The 12,148-nt window shown below is 33.0% G+C and overlaps 2 protein-coding genes across 2 annotated transcripts; both read left to right on the forward strand.

Moving 5' to 3' along the window:
* Positions 1 to 1,463: 1,463 nt before the first annotated feature.
* On the forward strand, positions 1,464 to 5,924 carry LOC114730469 (uncharacterized). The gene is made up of 7 exons (XM_028917551.1): positions 1,464 to 1,776; positions 1,975 to 2,061; positions 2,154 to 2,417; positions 3,444 to 3,608; positions 3,709 to 3,762; positions 3,864 to 4,010; positions 5,462 to 5,924. The coding sequence occupies exons 1-7, from the start codon at positions 1,570 to 1,572 to the stop codon at positions 5,837 to 5,839; spliced, it is 1,302 nt and encodes a 433-aa protein (XP_028773384.1). The 5' UTR covers positions 1,464 to 1,569; the 3' UTR covers positions 5,840 to 5,924.
* Positions 5,925 to 11,069: 5,145 nt separating this feature from the next.
* On the forward strand, positions 11,070 to 12,148 carry LOC114730470 (uncharacterized). The gene is made up of 4 exons (XM_028917552.1): positions 11,070 to 11,208; positions 11,328 to 11,381; positions 11,477 to 11,623; positions 11,768 to 12,148. Exons 1-4 carry the CDS (start codon positions 11,158 to 11,160, stop codon positions 12,146 to 12,148), a joined length of 633 nt encoding a protein of 210 aa, XP_028773385.1. The 5' UTR covers positions 11,070 to 11,157.

Below are 12,148 nucleotides of genomic sequence, written 5' to 3' on the forward strand. Positions count from 1 at the left end.
TGATATTTTTTTAATATAAAATCCTGTGAAGTACTGATACTTAAGTCTTTTTGTTTGACAAGTTCATGCACGAGTTCAATAGTTTCCTAATTTCACCGAACCATATATCATATTTGGTCTGATCTTCTATCTCTGTGTGTATGTGGGTGTGAATCATATTATTTATGCTTTATGAATAATATAATATAACTTATTTTTCTACCCTGTAATGCATTAGACTTGCTGTAATTTTTCCTTCCAAAAAACTCTAATTTGATTGTTTAGTTTTCTGATTTGGCATAATGATTTGTTTCTTAAAGTTCTCAAAGTGAATTTCTCATATTATTAAATGGATCCGATCATATATCAAATTTTCTAATCAATGAAAGGAAGCACTACAAAAAAGCTATAATGATGCTTTCATTTGTAGCCCAAAGTGCTGTATCAATAATATCTTCATGGAAAGTTGCCAACTCCATTGAGCTGGATCCCATACAGAACTAAAACTGAAAATATTAGTATTCCTGAAGGTGGCGGTATAATTGTTCTTGGTATATACACATATACAAAATTAAATTTAACAATGTCTCTATCCATTTTTGGTGCAACTAAAAAGGAAAATATCAACATTCAACAACTAACCTATAATATGGATGTTTGAAAAAATAAATTACAGATTTTTTTAAATATCGATAATAATTTTAAATTTTAGTTTGAATTTTTATAAAAATATATTTCATCAGCATAAATACATATTTTTATATGGAAGATATTGGTTCTTTCAAAATAAAAAATAAAAAATTGAATTCTATTTGTTTACAAAAGAGACATTATTTTTGTAATTAATAATATATGATTCATACATGTATAATACCGGCATATTATCTAATTCATAATCATAATAAAAGAACGAACTCGGAATTAAAAGAAGGGTATTAAAGTAATTTCGCGTCTATTAAGTGGCGGTCAAAAACATCGCGCGAACCCGGCAAAAGTATTTCGTACCCCGGTCCCCTGTGGAAGCGAACCAGAAGGCGGCCTACCTAGCACTACCATTATCTTCTCTTTAATGCCCAAAATGCCCCTTTTGTTTTGCAGGGGGGAAAAAAGACGGAGAATTGAAAGAGCACCATACAGAAGTTTGATATTTATTTAAAATTCACAAAAAGAACATTAATATTATACATTAATTCACTAAAAGAGTATGCATATTTTATTGTGTCATGATAAATATTACATATGTCTTGTATTAATAATTATCTGCTAGCAAAATTTTAAAGATCCACTGGATGTAAACTATAAACGAGGTCTTATAATTAGAACTAGAAGTAATATACTATAATAAAAAGAGGAGTCAGTAAGGTGCGTGGATAAGCAGAGGAAGCCATTAGACACCATCTTTTTTCTCCTCAACAACCCACCGTAGTTTTGAGGTCCAGAATAATCCACTTGGGCATCATATATGTACACATACACACACACATATATATAATAGTATAAATTTCTGTGCCTTCAAAATCTCGAATTCCCAATTGAGAATTCTGATAAAAGGTACTTTTTTTCTCTTTATACTCAGTTCTCATCCCTTCAATGACAGCAAAATTAGGACATATGAAGACTTGGGAAGAGAAAATGATGATGATCTGCTTCTTGTTTTCTGCATACTTGACTATTGCTGGTGGGTTAGTCACCGTTGGCGCAACCGCAGTCGGCGGTGGCGATAGCAGTTATACACAGAAGCTTCAGGTTCAGAGACACTTGAACAAGTTGAATAAACCAGCCGTTAAGTCCATCCAGGTGAAAAATTCCTACTTTCTGATTAATTTTAATTTCTGATATTTTCAAGTCGTCAAGACAACTTCAGTATGATCAAGCCATATAAAATTGATTTTCTCCCTCTGTTTTAACTTCTACTTGCTGGTCCCAATTAACTAAGCAACATATTGGTCCAATTTAAGACTGCTGAGATTAAAAATTTGGTGTTGTTAAAAACAGAGCTCTGATGGAGATACAATCGACTGTGTTCTCATCTCAAATCAACCCGCTTTTGATCATCCAGACCTCAGGAATCATAAAATTCAGGTAAAAACGATCGACCTTTTTAATTATGTTGAGATTTCTGTAATGACTAAAAATTTTGAAGTCTATTATTATTATTGTTCATATGAGTGAAGATGAGACCGAATTGGCACCCAGAAGGAAGAATGATTGCTGAGGAAGAAAGTAAAGTGACTTCAAATTCAAAGGGAATGAGTCAGTCATGGCAGAACAGTGGAAGTTGCCCCAAAGGTACGATTCCAATGAGAAGAACGAAAGAAGATGACATATTGAGAGCGAACTCTATTCAACAATTTGGAAAGAAGAAGCAAAAAAGCATCCCTCAACCCACATCTGCACAACCTCAATCTGAACTTATCACTAAAAGTAGTGGCCACCAGGTACAATATATATAAATATATATATCCTGTCATTCTCTTATAAAACTCACAGAATAAAATAGGAGTATGATCCTCTTCCCTAGTAAAATCAATCTAGATTTATGGTACTTTTCAGTATTATTCCAGGCTCAAATTAAATGAAAAGAGAGAATCCAGGAAAAAAAAAAAACGGGACTTTGGTTTTCTAGGCAATTTTTTCATGGGAACATGACATTGATAATAGCCTTGAAAAAAAGAAACAAGTGTATACTCCCCATATCCTATTTATAAGCTTCAAATTTGGAGAGGAGTGTGGTCTTTTTTATAAGCTTCAATTTGGAATTTGTCTTAATATTTAATACATTTTTTTTTTCAAACCTGCAATTAATTATTCTCTCTCCTTTATCATACTCTCTCTTATCACATTTCCTGACACATTTTCTTTCATCTTTTTTCTCATTTATTATAAAAGCATATTTGAAAATAAAATTATATTTCTAACCTATTTATTGCCTTTAACTAATTTTAACTAATGGTTTATTATCCGTGAATTAATTATTTAAAGCTTATAATAAGAACCGCAGGGAGTATATGCTGAAGGACCTAATCTCGATGTGAGATGGAATTGTTCATTCTTTAATTGATTGAATTTAAGTCCTTCTTAATACAGAAGATTATACTGAAATAGAAGGCTTCTATTTTATTCTTTATCAGCTAATTGAGGAATTGTTTTGGTTCTAAATCTAAAACATCAAATCACTTTCTCTAATTTTCTTCTTAAATTATCTCTATTATTGTACACATTTAAAGAAAATTTCTGTCAATGTCATAGTTTTTAATTTAAACGGTATTTTAGAAAAACCAAGGCTTTTTTTAACAAACAACCAATATAACTAATTTCATTAACATTCGTAAATTAGTTATTTAGTTTTTACTTTTAAGACTGAAGTGAGTAATTAAAAGATTATTGAAAATATTTTTAATGCATAATTTTCCTTATTTAAAGTAATTTTTCTCATCTTTTTCTCATGGTTTTGGATCATCTAGCATGCGATAGTATACGTACAAGGGGACAAATATTATGGAGCCAAGGCAACTATGAACGTTTGGAAACCCAATGTTCAAAAATCTAATGAGTTCAGTCTCTCTCAAATTTGGCTTTTGAGTGGCACTTTTGGTCAAGATCTCAATAGCATTGAAGCCGGCTGGCAGGTATGTATTCATTTAAAAACTATTATTATATTGCCAAAAAAAAAACTATAACATTAATTTTTTTCTAGTTGTCTCATCTTTTAGTACTTTGGAAAATTAGGTTAACCCAGATCTGTATGGGGATAATAACACCCGTTTGTTCACATATTGGACGGTGAGTTTAAACTTCTTAAAAGCTGATCAATTTGTCATATTTCCAGCCAGTATTCTCTCGTCATTATTATTAATTCTTTAATATTATTTTAAATATAACAGAGTGATTCGTATCAAGGAACTGGATGCTATAATCTATTTTGCTCTGGTTTTATTCAAACAAACAATGAAATAGCCCTTGGAGCAACCATCTCTCCACTTTCTGGCTTTGGTGGCTCCCAATATGACATCACCATTCTTATCTGGAAGGTTCGTGTGTTGCTTTTTCCCCCTTCTTATCTTTCTTTAATTTGCTTCACACACACACACACACACACACACACACACACACGTACACGTACACACACACACAATGACATTCTGGCAAGAATACATATAACCCCACTTGGCGGACACTTCCACGATATAAATACAAATGGACAGACATTATTACTTACTTATAAATCTAAAGGGCCTCTGACACATTTGGATTTTGTGGATGTTATTGGAGAGAATCGAGAATAATCAAATCTATGAAATGATTAAAAGTTAGATAAATATATAGTTACGGGTTAAATATGCTTAAAATAAAATCTGTGGTTGCTATATAGATCAAAATAGATGCATTTTGTTAAGTAGTTTAGATCCTTTTAGAACATGACACATGCTAGGAGATAAGAAATTCGACACATAACGTGCTGATGATGGGATATCAATATGAATTATTGTGAATTGCATAATATGTGCTGTCTCCATCTAGTCGATCTGTACATCCTTTTCTTTTCTCATAAAAACACAATGCCCTATATCTTTTGTCCACATATGACATGATTTAAATTCTCTTTTGTTGGATCCATATATATCCAATATATTCATATTTATTCATAAGAAAATAAACGGACTTTCTCTATTTATCTCTTATAATTATTATATGCTATTGGTATATATATTAATCTAGATGCATACATTTTCATGCTCAATTTTTGTTTTTGTTTTTTGAATTTATGTGACTTTAACAAGGATTCAAAGTCAGAACCCTGAAATAGACTATAGACATTAGCTCCGCTAGGCCACTAATTCGTTTTTGATGCATCTCTAACATTTAATTTAAAATACAAACAAGAACAATTGGTTATTTTATTTTAGGTTAAAATATGCATTTAGTCATTTATTTTTACTTAAGATTTCAGTTTGATCCCTTAAAAAGCATATTTTTAGTCTTTTAACCATAAAATCATTAGTCTTAAATGATAATTTTTTCCTAACAATTATGATTGTTTTGAAAATTAAATTTAATATTTTAGTATATGATAATGTTTTATCAACAATAATCATTTTTTTATTTTTTTCGTTAATAATTTTAGGATTAAAGGACTAAAAATATATTTTTTAAAGTTATAGGACCAAACTAAAATCTTATACAAAGCACCAAATGTGTATTTTAGTCCTTATTTAATTTTTCAGGGCCATTACCAAAAAAAAAAAAAGCAAGAGCTGATTTTTCCCATTTGAATAAGCGGGTTAAGGAGGGAAAATCAAGAAATCAGCTCTAAATTAACATAAAATCATGAGATACAATTGTTTTTTCCAAGTAAAATCAACTTATATTTTGATATATCTTTTTATAATTGACTTAACGAACTTTTTTCCCTAATTAGACTCATCTGAGAAAATAATCTTGTTCTGTAACTTGCTTGGTTAACGAAATCTGCATCAAACAGGATCCAAAACAAGGAAACTGGTGGATGCAATTTGGGAATGAACAAGTTCTCGGATACTGGCCAGCCTCTCTGTTCCCAAATCTATCAGACAGTGCAACAGTGATAGAATGGGGAGGTGAAATTGTGAACTCAGGATCTAATGGACAACACACCACAACACAAATGGGAAGTGGCCGTTTTCCTGAAGAAGGTTTTGGAAAAGCCAGCTTTTTCAAAGACCTCCAAGTTGTTAATCAAGATAATCAACTTTTGCCTCCTCCTGATATTTCCACCTACACTGATCAGTCTAATTGCTACAATGTGAAGAGTGGTTATTCTGATAATTGGGGCAATTACTTCTACTATGGGGGACCTGGCAGAAATCCTAATTGCCCATGATCCTGATAAACTATTCATTCAGATCAATTCATATGTATCTAAAGAATTTAAAGAAAAAGAAAGTATTACTGTTATATTTTGTTTACCGTTTGCAGAATTTTTTTTTTTTATATTTCAAAGTGTCAATAATTTGAATAAATTTGTAGCTTTTTCCCCTTAAATTTTACTGAAGTTATATGAATTTTTTTTAATTTTTAAAATATATCACGTAAAGTTTTTATAAAACAAACATTTAGACTTTAGTTCGTTTTTGTGTTCCCAAAGGGCCTCGTAACTATCGGACGAACTACATATTGTTGATGAGAACTGAGAAATCCTTCTCTCAAGAGAACTTTCCGTATTTCTATTATAACATTAAACTACCTCGTTATCTTAGATCAAGCAAAACAATCAATGAATAATTTTCAGAATTAGAGCCAAAAAAGGCGAAAGCTAGTAAAACTTCATGTGTTATAGAATAAAGAAGGCAAATTTAATTAACTTACACGATTGATTTATATTCTTTCTCTTATTTATCTCAGGATCTTTAGTGCATATAAGTGTCTTCTCAATCACTTAAACACTTTTCCTAATCTTATTACAAAATTCTTTATGTTAATTAGCACAAGTGATGATTACCGCGCTACTCCGTTTAAATTACGCAAGGTCCTTAGGTATATTCCTATCCTAAACACAAATCAATTCACAAGGATCAATCCTAAAATTCAACCCGTTAAAAACTTTTTCGTTCATCCAAAAATAAAAACCTGCATTTTAAAATTGATTTGATATTTTTGTTTTCATTATATGTGGAATCCATCTAAAATCCTTATATAATAAATAAGATCCAATAGGAAAAAAATAGTGGATATGACGTAAAGTTGTGTCTCCTAATGCAAGTGACTATTTCAAATTTTCAATCCCAGTAACCATTCTAACTGCTATACTACTCTGATTATCGAGTTACCCACTTCTTTTATGGTGGTCCTGTAGGAAAACCTAATTATCCAAGATTATCATCTTAAACGAAAAAAAAAAAGTCACTAATATTAGCCCTTTTTATAATTTTTGCTTTGTGCAATTGTAAGGTCTCAGAGTTATTGGTGAAAGGTGGAGGTGGTGATGGTGATGATCGATCGAGTAAATTAAGAATCAAAATCAAGCATCATGCCTGGTAGATTAGTAAAAATTTAAAATGGTGACAAAACACCACATATAATATCTTTGAATCAATCTCATTTCGTGCAACACATGACGTTAGCGGAATTCATAGTCGGATTCCATAAGTTTGGTCCAACCTAAACATATATAATCATTTTCCCAGCACTAGAAAAAGGGAGAAAAAACACCATATTATATGTTTGGTTTATCCATGAACATGAAGATGAGAACCCAGAAGTTGAAAGCTGCAATAAACCTGCAAGAAAGATGCCTTGTTAAGTTGAAAGCTGTTTTCCATGTTTCAAAGGCATGCTTACTTATTGTCTTGTTAAACTGTCAATAGACGTATTTTGGATGAAAAATCTCCTTAAACAGAAGGATAATTATGTAATTTCAAAAAATCTTAAGTCATCCTATAAATTTCTTCAAGATCGACTCTTGAATCTCCAAGTCAGAATTTTCACTGAAGTAGTTGCTTGCTTCATATCTCTGAGCTTTCATGGCGTACGAACTAGGATATGAGAAGACTTGGCTGCTAAGTGTTGTCTGCTTTTTATTGTCTTTTGTGCACATGACGATGGCAGAACAAGACACAATCAGCAAGGCCAAGACTGGCAATGGTAGATTTGCTGAGCAACTTGAGGTTAGGAAGCTTCTGAAGAAGTTGAATGAACCAGCTGTTAAGTCTATTAAGGTATCCAACTCATCTTCTTCGACTGGTTTTTCGATCTGCTGTTTTTAATTTCTTTTTCATATATATAATTGTTTCTTACCTGTATATGTTTGTAGCGTTGGTAGAGAAGAAAGAAGATTACGTTAAGCGTTAGTGTTTCATGTTCAGGAATACATATATTTACACACAAGTGTGCACGTATATAATAGAATTAATCAAGCAATTTGTAATATTTTTCTTGGAGTTTCACTTAAAGAAGAAATTATTTCTTGTTTTTTATCATAACAGTACATAATTTACGATTGTTTGGGTTAATTTGGTATTAAAAAGAGAAGAGTCATGATGGTGACATAATCGACTGCGTGCATATTCTGAATCGGCCAGCTGCTTTCGATCATCCAAAACTGAAGAATCACAAAATTCAGGTAAAATTAATAATTTATCTAAGTTTATGTTTTAGTTTTATTGGATTTCATAACTCATAATTCTGAGGCCAATTATTTCCTATTCTAGGAAGATGAGGCGAACATTTCTTCAAAAAGGAAGAAGGTTAACTGAATCAAAGCCAATTGCTCAAATGTGGCACCACAGTGGAAGTTGTCCTGAAAGAACCGTTCCTATAAGAAGAACAACAAAAGAGGACATATTGAGGCCATCAGGATCTTTCCAACAATATGGAAAGAAGGATAACAAGAGCATCCCAAATCTGTCCGGATTATTATACTCATCCACGGATAGCCACGAAGTACCTTTATTGCCGTGATGTTATCAATTTATTAGAATGTTTGAAGTGTATATTATATTTAATATGCAAAATATACGCTGGCATGTCAGGAGTGGATTGACTTGACTTGGATAAAGTTGGGTTAAAAGATGGAATATAAATGGAAGGACCCAGCATAAACTTATTTCCCTAAGATTTTGGATTCAGATATAGTGTGGAGACCACTTATACGCATAATCCCCCCAGTTCCTAACCCAATTAGGTCTCTCCCCTTTTTCAGGATTTCTCAGTTTGGATTTTGCCGCCCATTTTTGGGTTTCTCCCTCCAATCCCAACAATTTACTCACCAAATTTAACATATGCCTTAGAAAACAATATAGTTTGATGTTTACTAATCAAACTTGTGTTGTTGGACAGATTGGATACAGGTAGTAGAGTCGAACCAGGATTAATCAAGGTACTAAAAACCAGACTGGTAATTGAACCGGTCAAGGCAATGGGTCAAGGGTCAGTAGATTAGACTGGAGTCAAATCGGGGGTCAAACCAGTGATAAATAAAAAAATAAAAAAAAATTCAATGTTCACTAAGAACTAGATATCAATTTAATATCTTGAATCACTAGTAAACTAATCACATCCTTACAATTTCTTATAATATCATATTACTAAAATCACTAAATATTCATCCCAACAAAATATCAAAATAGATATATGAAAACAAAATATTTCTCTCTATAATTATTCAATCACTAAGTCCTAATTATCAACAACTTTTAAAAAAAATCATCAAAATATTTTTTTTAAAACAAAAAGGGGGACTCGGGTTAACCCACCAAACTGGGCGGGTCACCCCGGTTTAGTTCGAGTCACACCAAGTCACCATGAACCTAGTTCACAAACTCAACCTGACCAGTTTCCTTCATCGATTTCCTGTCTAAACCGGTTGATCTGGTCCGGTTTTCAATACCATGGATTAATTATAGTTGAAGCTTTTCACTTCAGACTAAAAAGAGGGCTTGTTTGTGTGTGTTTGTATGTTAAATACATACATTATATTCGTCTCTGATGGCTTTGGTGCCTCTAGTATGCCACAGTGATAACTCATTATTTTGAATATCTTGAAAGAATATTTTGAGTGATTTTTGGAGAGTTATCAATAGGATTTTGGATGATTTAAAAGAGATTTGAAAAGAAATTAATTGTGAGCATTATTTGGGGGATTTTATTATAAATCTTAGTTTGAAATAAATAAAAATAATTAATATTAAGTTTAAGATTTAGTTGATTTTATTTTCTATTATTTCAATTTCTTATATTTTATTTCCTTTCCTTTCATTTTATTTTCCTTTTCATTTTAATTTTTCCTTTTATTTGTTTTATTTTCTTCTTCTTTCAGCAAGCATCAACGCTCGTTTAGGAAATTCTTGAATGGGATCATGAGGAGCACGTGCTGATGGTGGAGATGGGGGACGACAACGTTTTGGGGAAGCAATTTTTGAATCGTTGAGACCTGGAGGGCGTTGGAGGATTTGGGGGATATTCATCTTGAAGGCGCCCAAACAGGAGGGTCGGAGACTGAAAGCGCCGAACTGGTGCGGAGCAGTTCTGTATCTTCTTCTTCTTCGCTGGATTCTGAAGAGAGACGCCGAGAAGAATAGTGAGGAAGGGAGTGAGGCGCGACTGGAACTTCTTCTCTGAAGGTGGCCGACGGGTTCTGCAGGAGGAGAAGTTCGACACTGTTCACAGCAAGGAGACTGGACGTCATCTTCTTCTCTTGCTCTTGGACTCGACTGGTTCAGTGAGCGAGAGAGGGAGGAGGCAGACATTGCGAGAGGCCGAATCTGGTTTTGAGCAGAGGAGCACGAGCTGTGGTAGGAGCTTCGAACAGTGTTTTGTTTCCAATCTTTCTTTCTTTCTATCATGATTTTGAATCTGGAATTATTGTTGCTGAATTGAGATTGCTTGAAGTCATGTGTGGCCAGTGTGTTTTACAGCCTAGAGAAACTATGAACTTGTTAGTGGATTGAGCTTTGTTTTCACTGAACTGGGGATGCTTAATGTTAAATTTTAGTTACTTAATCTTGTTTTTTATTTATCCATTTGATCACTGGCCACCATTAATTGTGAATTTGAGAATTAAAGTTTTTCTTGACAAAGAGGATTTTAATTAAGCTCTTAGATTAAGTAATATGGGATTGGATGATAATCTAATTTGTGATTAGAATAGAATTATACCTAATTGCCCCGTATAATTGTTGATAAGTGAGACCAAATTGTTTAGCCAATTGTGTGAAAGATTACATAATTAATTTAAGAGAGGGTTATAAGTGGACCATCAGGTACTTGTAGCTAATTGAACTCTAGATTAACAAAATTAACATTAAAGCTAATCAATTCAGTGAAACAAGATTTAAGAAGCTAGCAAGGGATTAGTGACTATAAGTTGGCCTTTTAATATTTGCTTACATTAACTGAAGAAATCTTTGTTTTGTTTTATTTTAATTTCTTTTCACCCAATTTCTTTTAATCCTGATTTTCTCAACTTAAACAAAAGAGAATTTTTATTGCCTAATCACTGTTATATGAGTTTTCTATAGGATCGACCTTGATTTGCTACTATCTATTTTTGTGACCTGTACACTTGCGGTGTGTTTTAATATTTCGAAGCATCACACAGCTGAAGTGAAGGGAGATGAATATCACGGAGCCAAAGCATTCATAAACATTTGGAAGACAAATGTTCAACGACGCAATGAATTTAGTCTCTCTCAAATTTGGATTATGAATCAAGATGATACTGATAATGTCGAAAGCATCGAAGCAGGTTGGCAGGTATTCTATAATTTCTCTCACATATCACGCGTACGCATCATCAGTACATTTCAACATGTCTATTCAAGAAATGTATTAACTCTGTACGTGCTACGCTGTTCCTTGATTTGGACAACTAGATTCATCCAATGCTATATGGGGATGATAAACGAAGACTTTTTGCATATTGGACAGTAAGTTCAAATTTCTTATCAACCCAATTTCTTGTTTCTTCACATCACTCGCTTTTTGTTGTTTTTTTCAAATGGATTATTTCTTCATCCAACAGAGTGATTCATATGAACAAACTGGCTGTTATAACCTACAATGTCCTGGCTTTGTTCAACTTTCCAATACGGTATTGATGGGAGCCACCCTCCAACCATTATCTGTCGATGGTGGTTCTCAATATGGAATCTCCATCCTTATCAGGAAGGTATACCTTTTTCTGGGGATAGAATTAACATAAATCCCTTTTTAAAACAATCATAATATAGATCCTCCTAATGCCATCTGATTTTTAATTTTTGTCTTGGTTTAATGTAAACTAACAATAAACGTAATACTAATTAATCAGCAGGATCCACGAAGTGGGAACTGGTGGATGAGATTTGGGGATACAGATGTGGGATACTGGCCAGCTTCTATGTTTGATCGCCTGTCTAAGAGTCAATCAATAATACAGTGGGGAGGTGAAGTGATGAACAAGAAATCTGAAGGGAAACACACAACAACAGAAATGGGAAGTGGATATTTCGCTCGAGCAGGTTTTGGGAGGGCTAGCTTTTTCAAGGACATTTCCATTGTTGATGAAGAAAATTATTTTGTGACTCCCAAGTACTTCAGCACTGTTGCTGGCAAAGCCATGTGCTACGACATTGTCCTAGGTGATTATTCTGATGATTGGGGTGCCAACTTCTACTATGGTGGTCCCGGAAGAAGCCCATTTTGTCAAACTTAA

Source organism: Neltuma alba, unplaced genomic scaffold, assembly GCF_004799145.2.
Source record: "Neltuma alba isolate B1F8T4 unplaced genomic scaffold, ASM479914v2 tig00012734_pilon, whole genome shotgun sequence".
Classification (NCBI taxonomy): Eukaryota; Viridiplantae; Streptophyta; class Magnoliopsida; order Fabales; family Fabaceae; genus Neltuma; species Neltuma alba.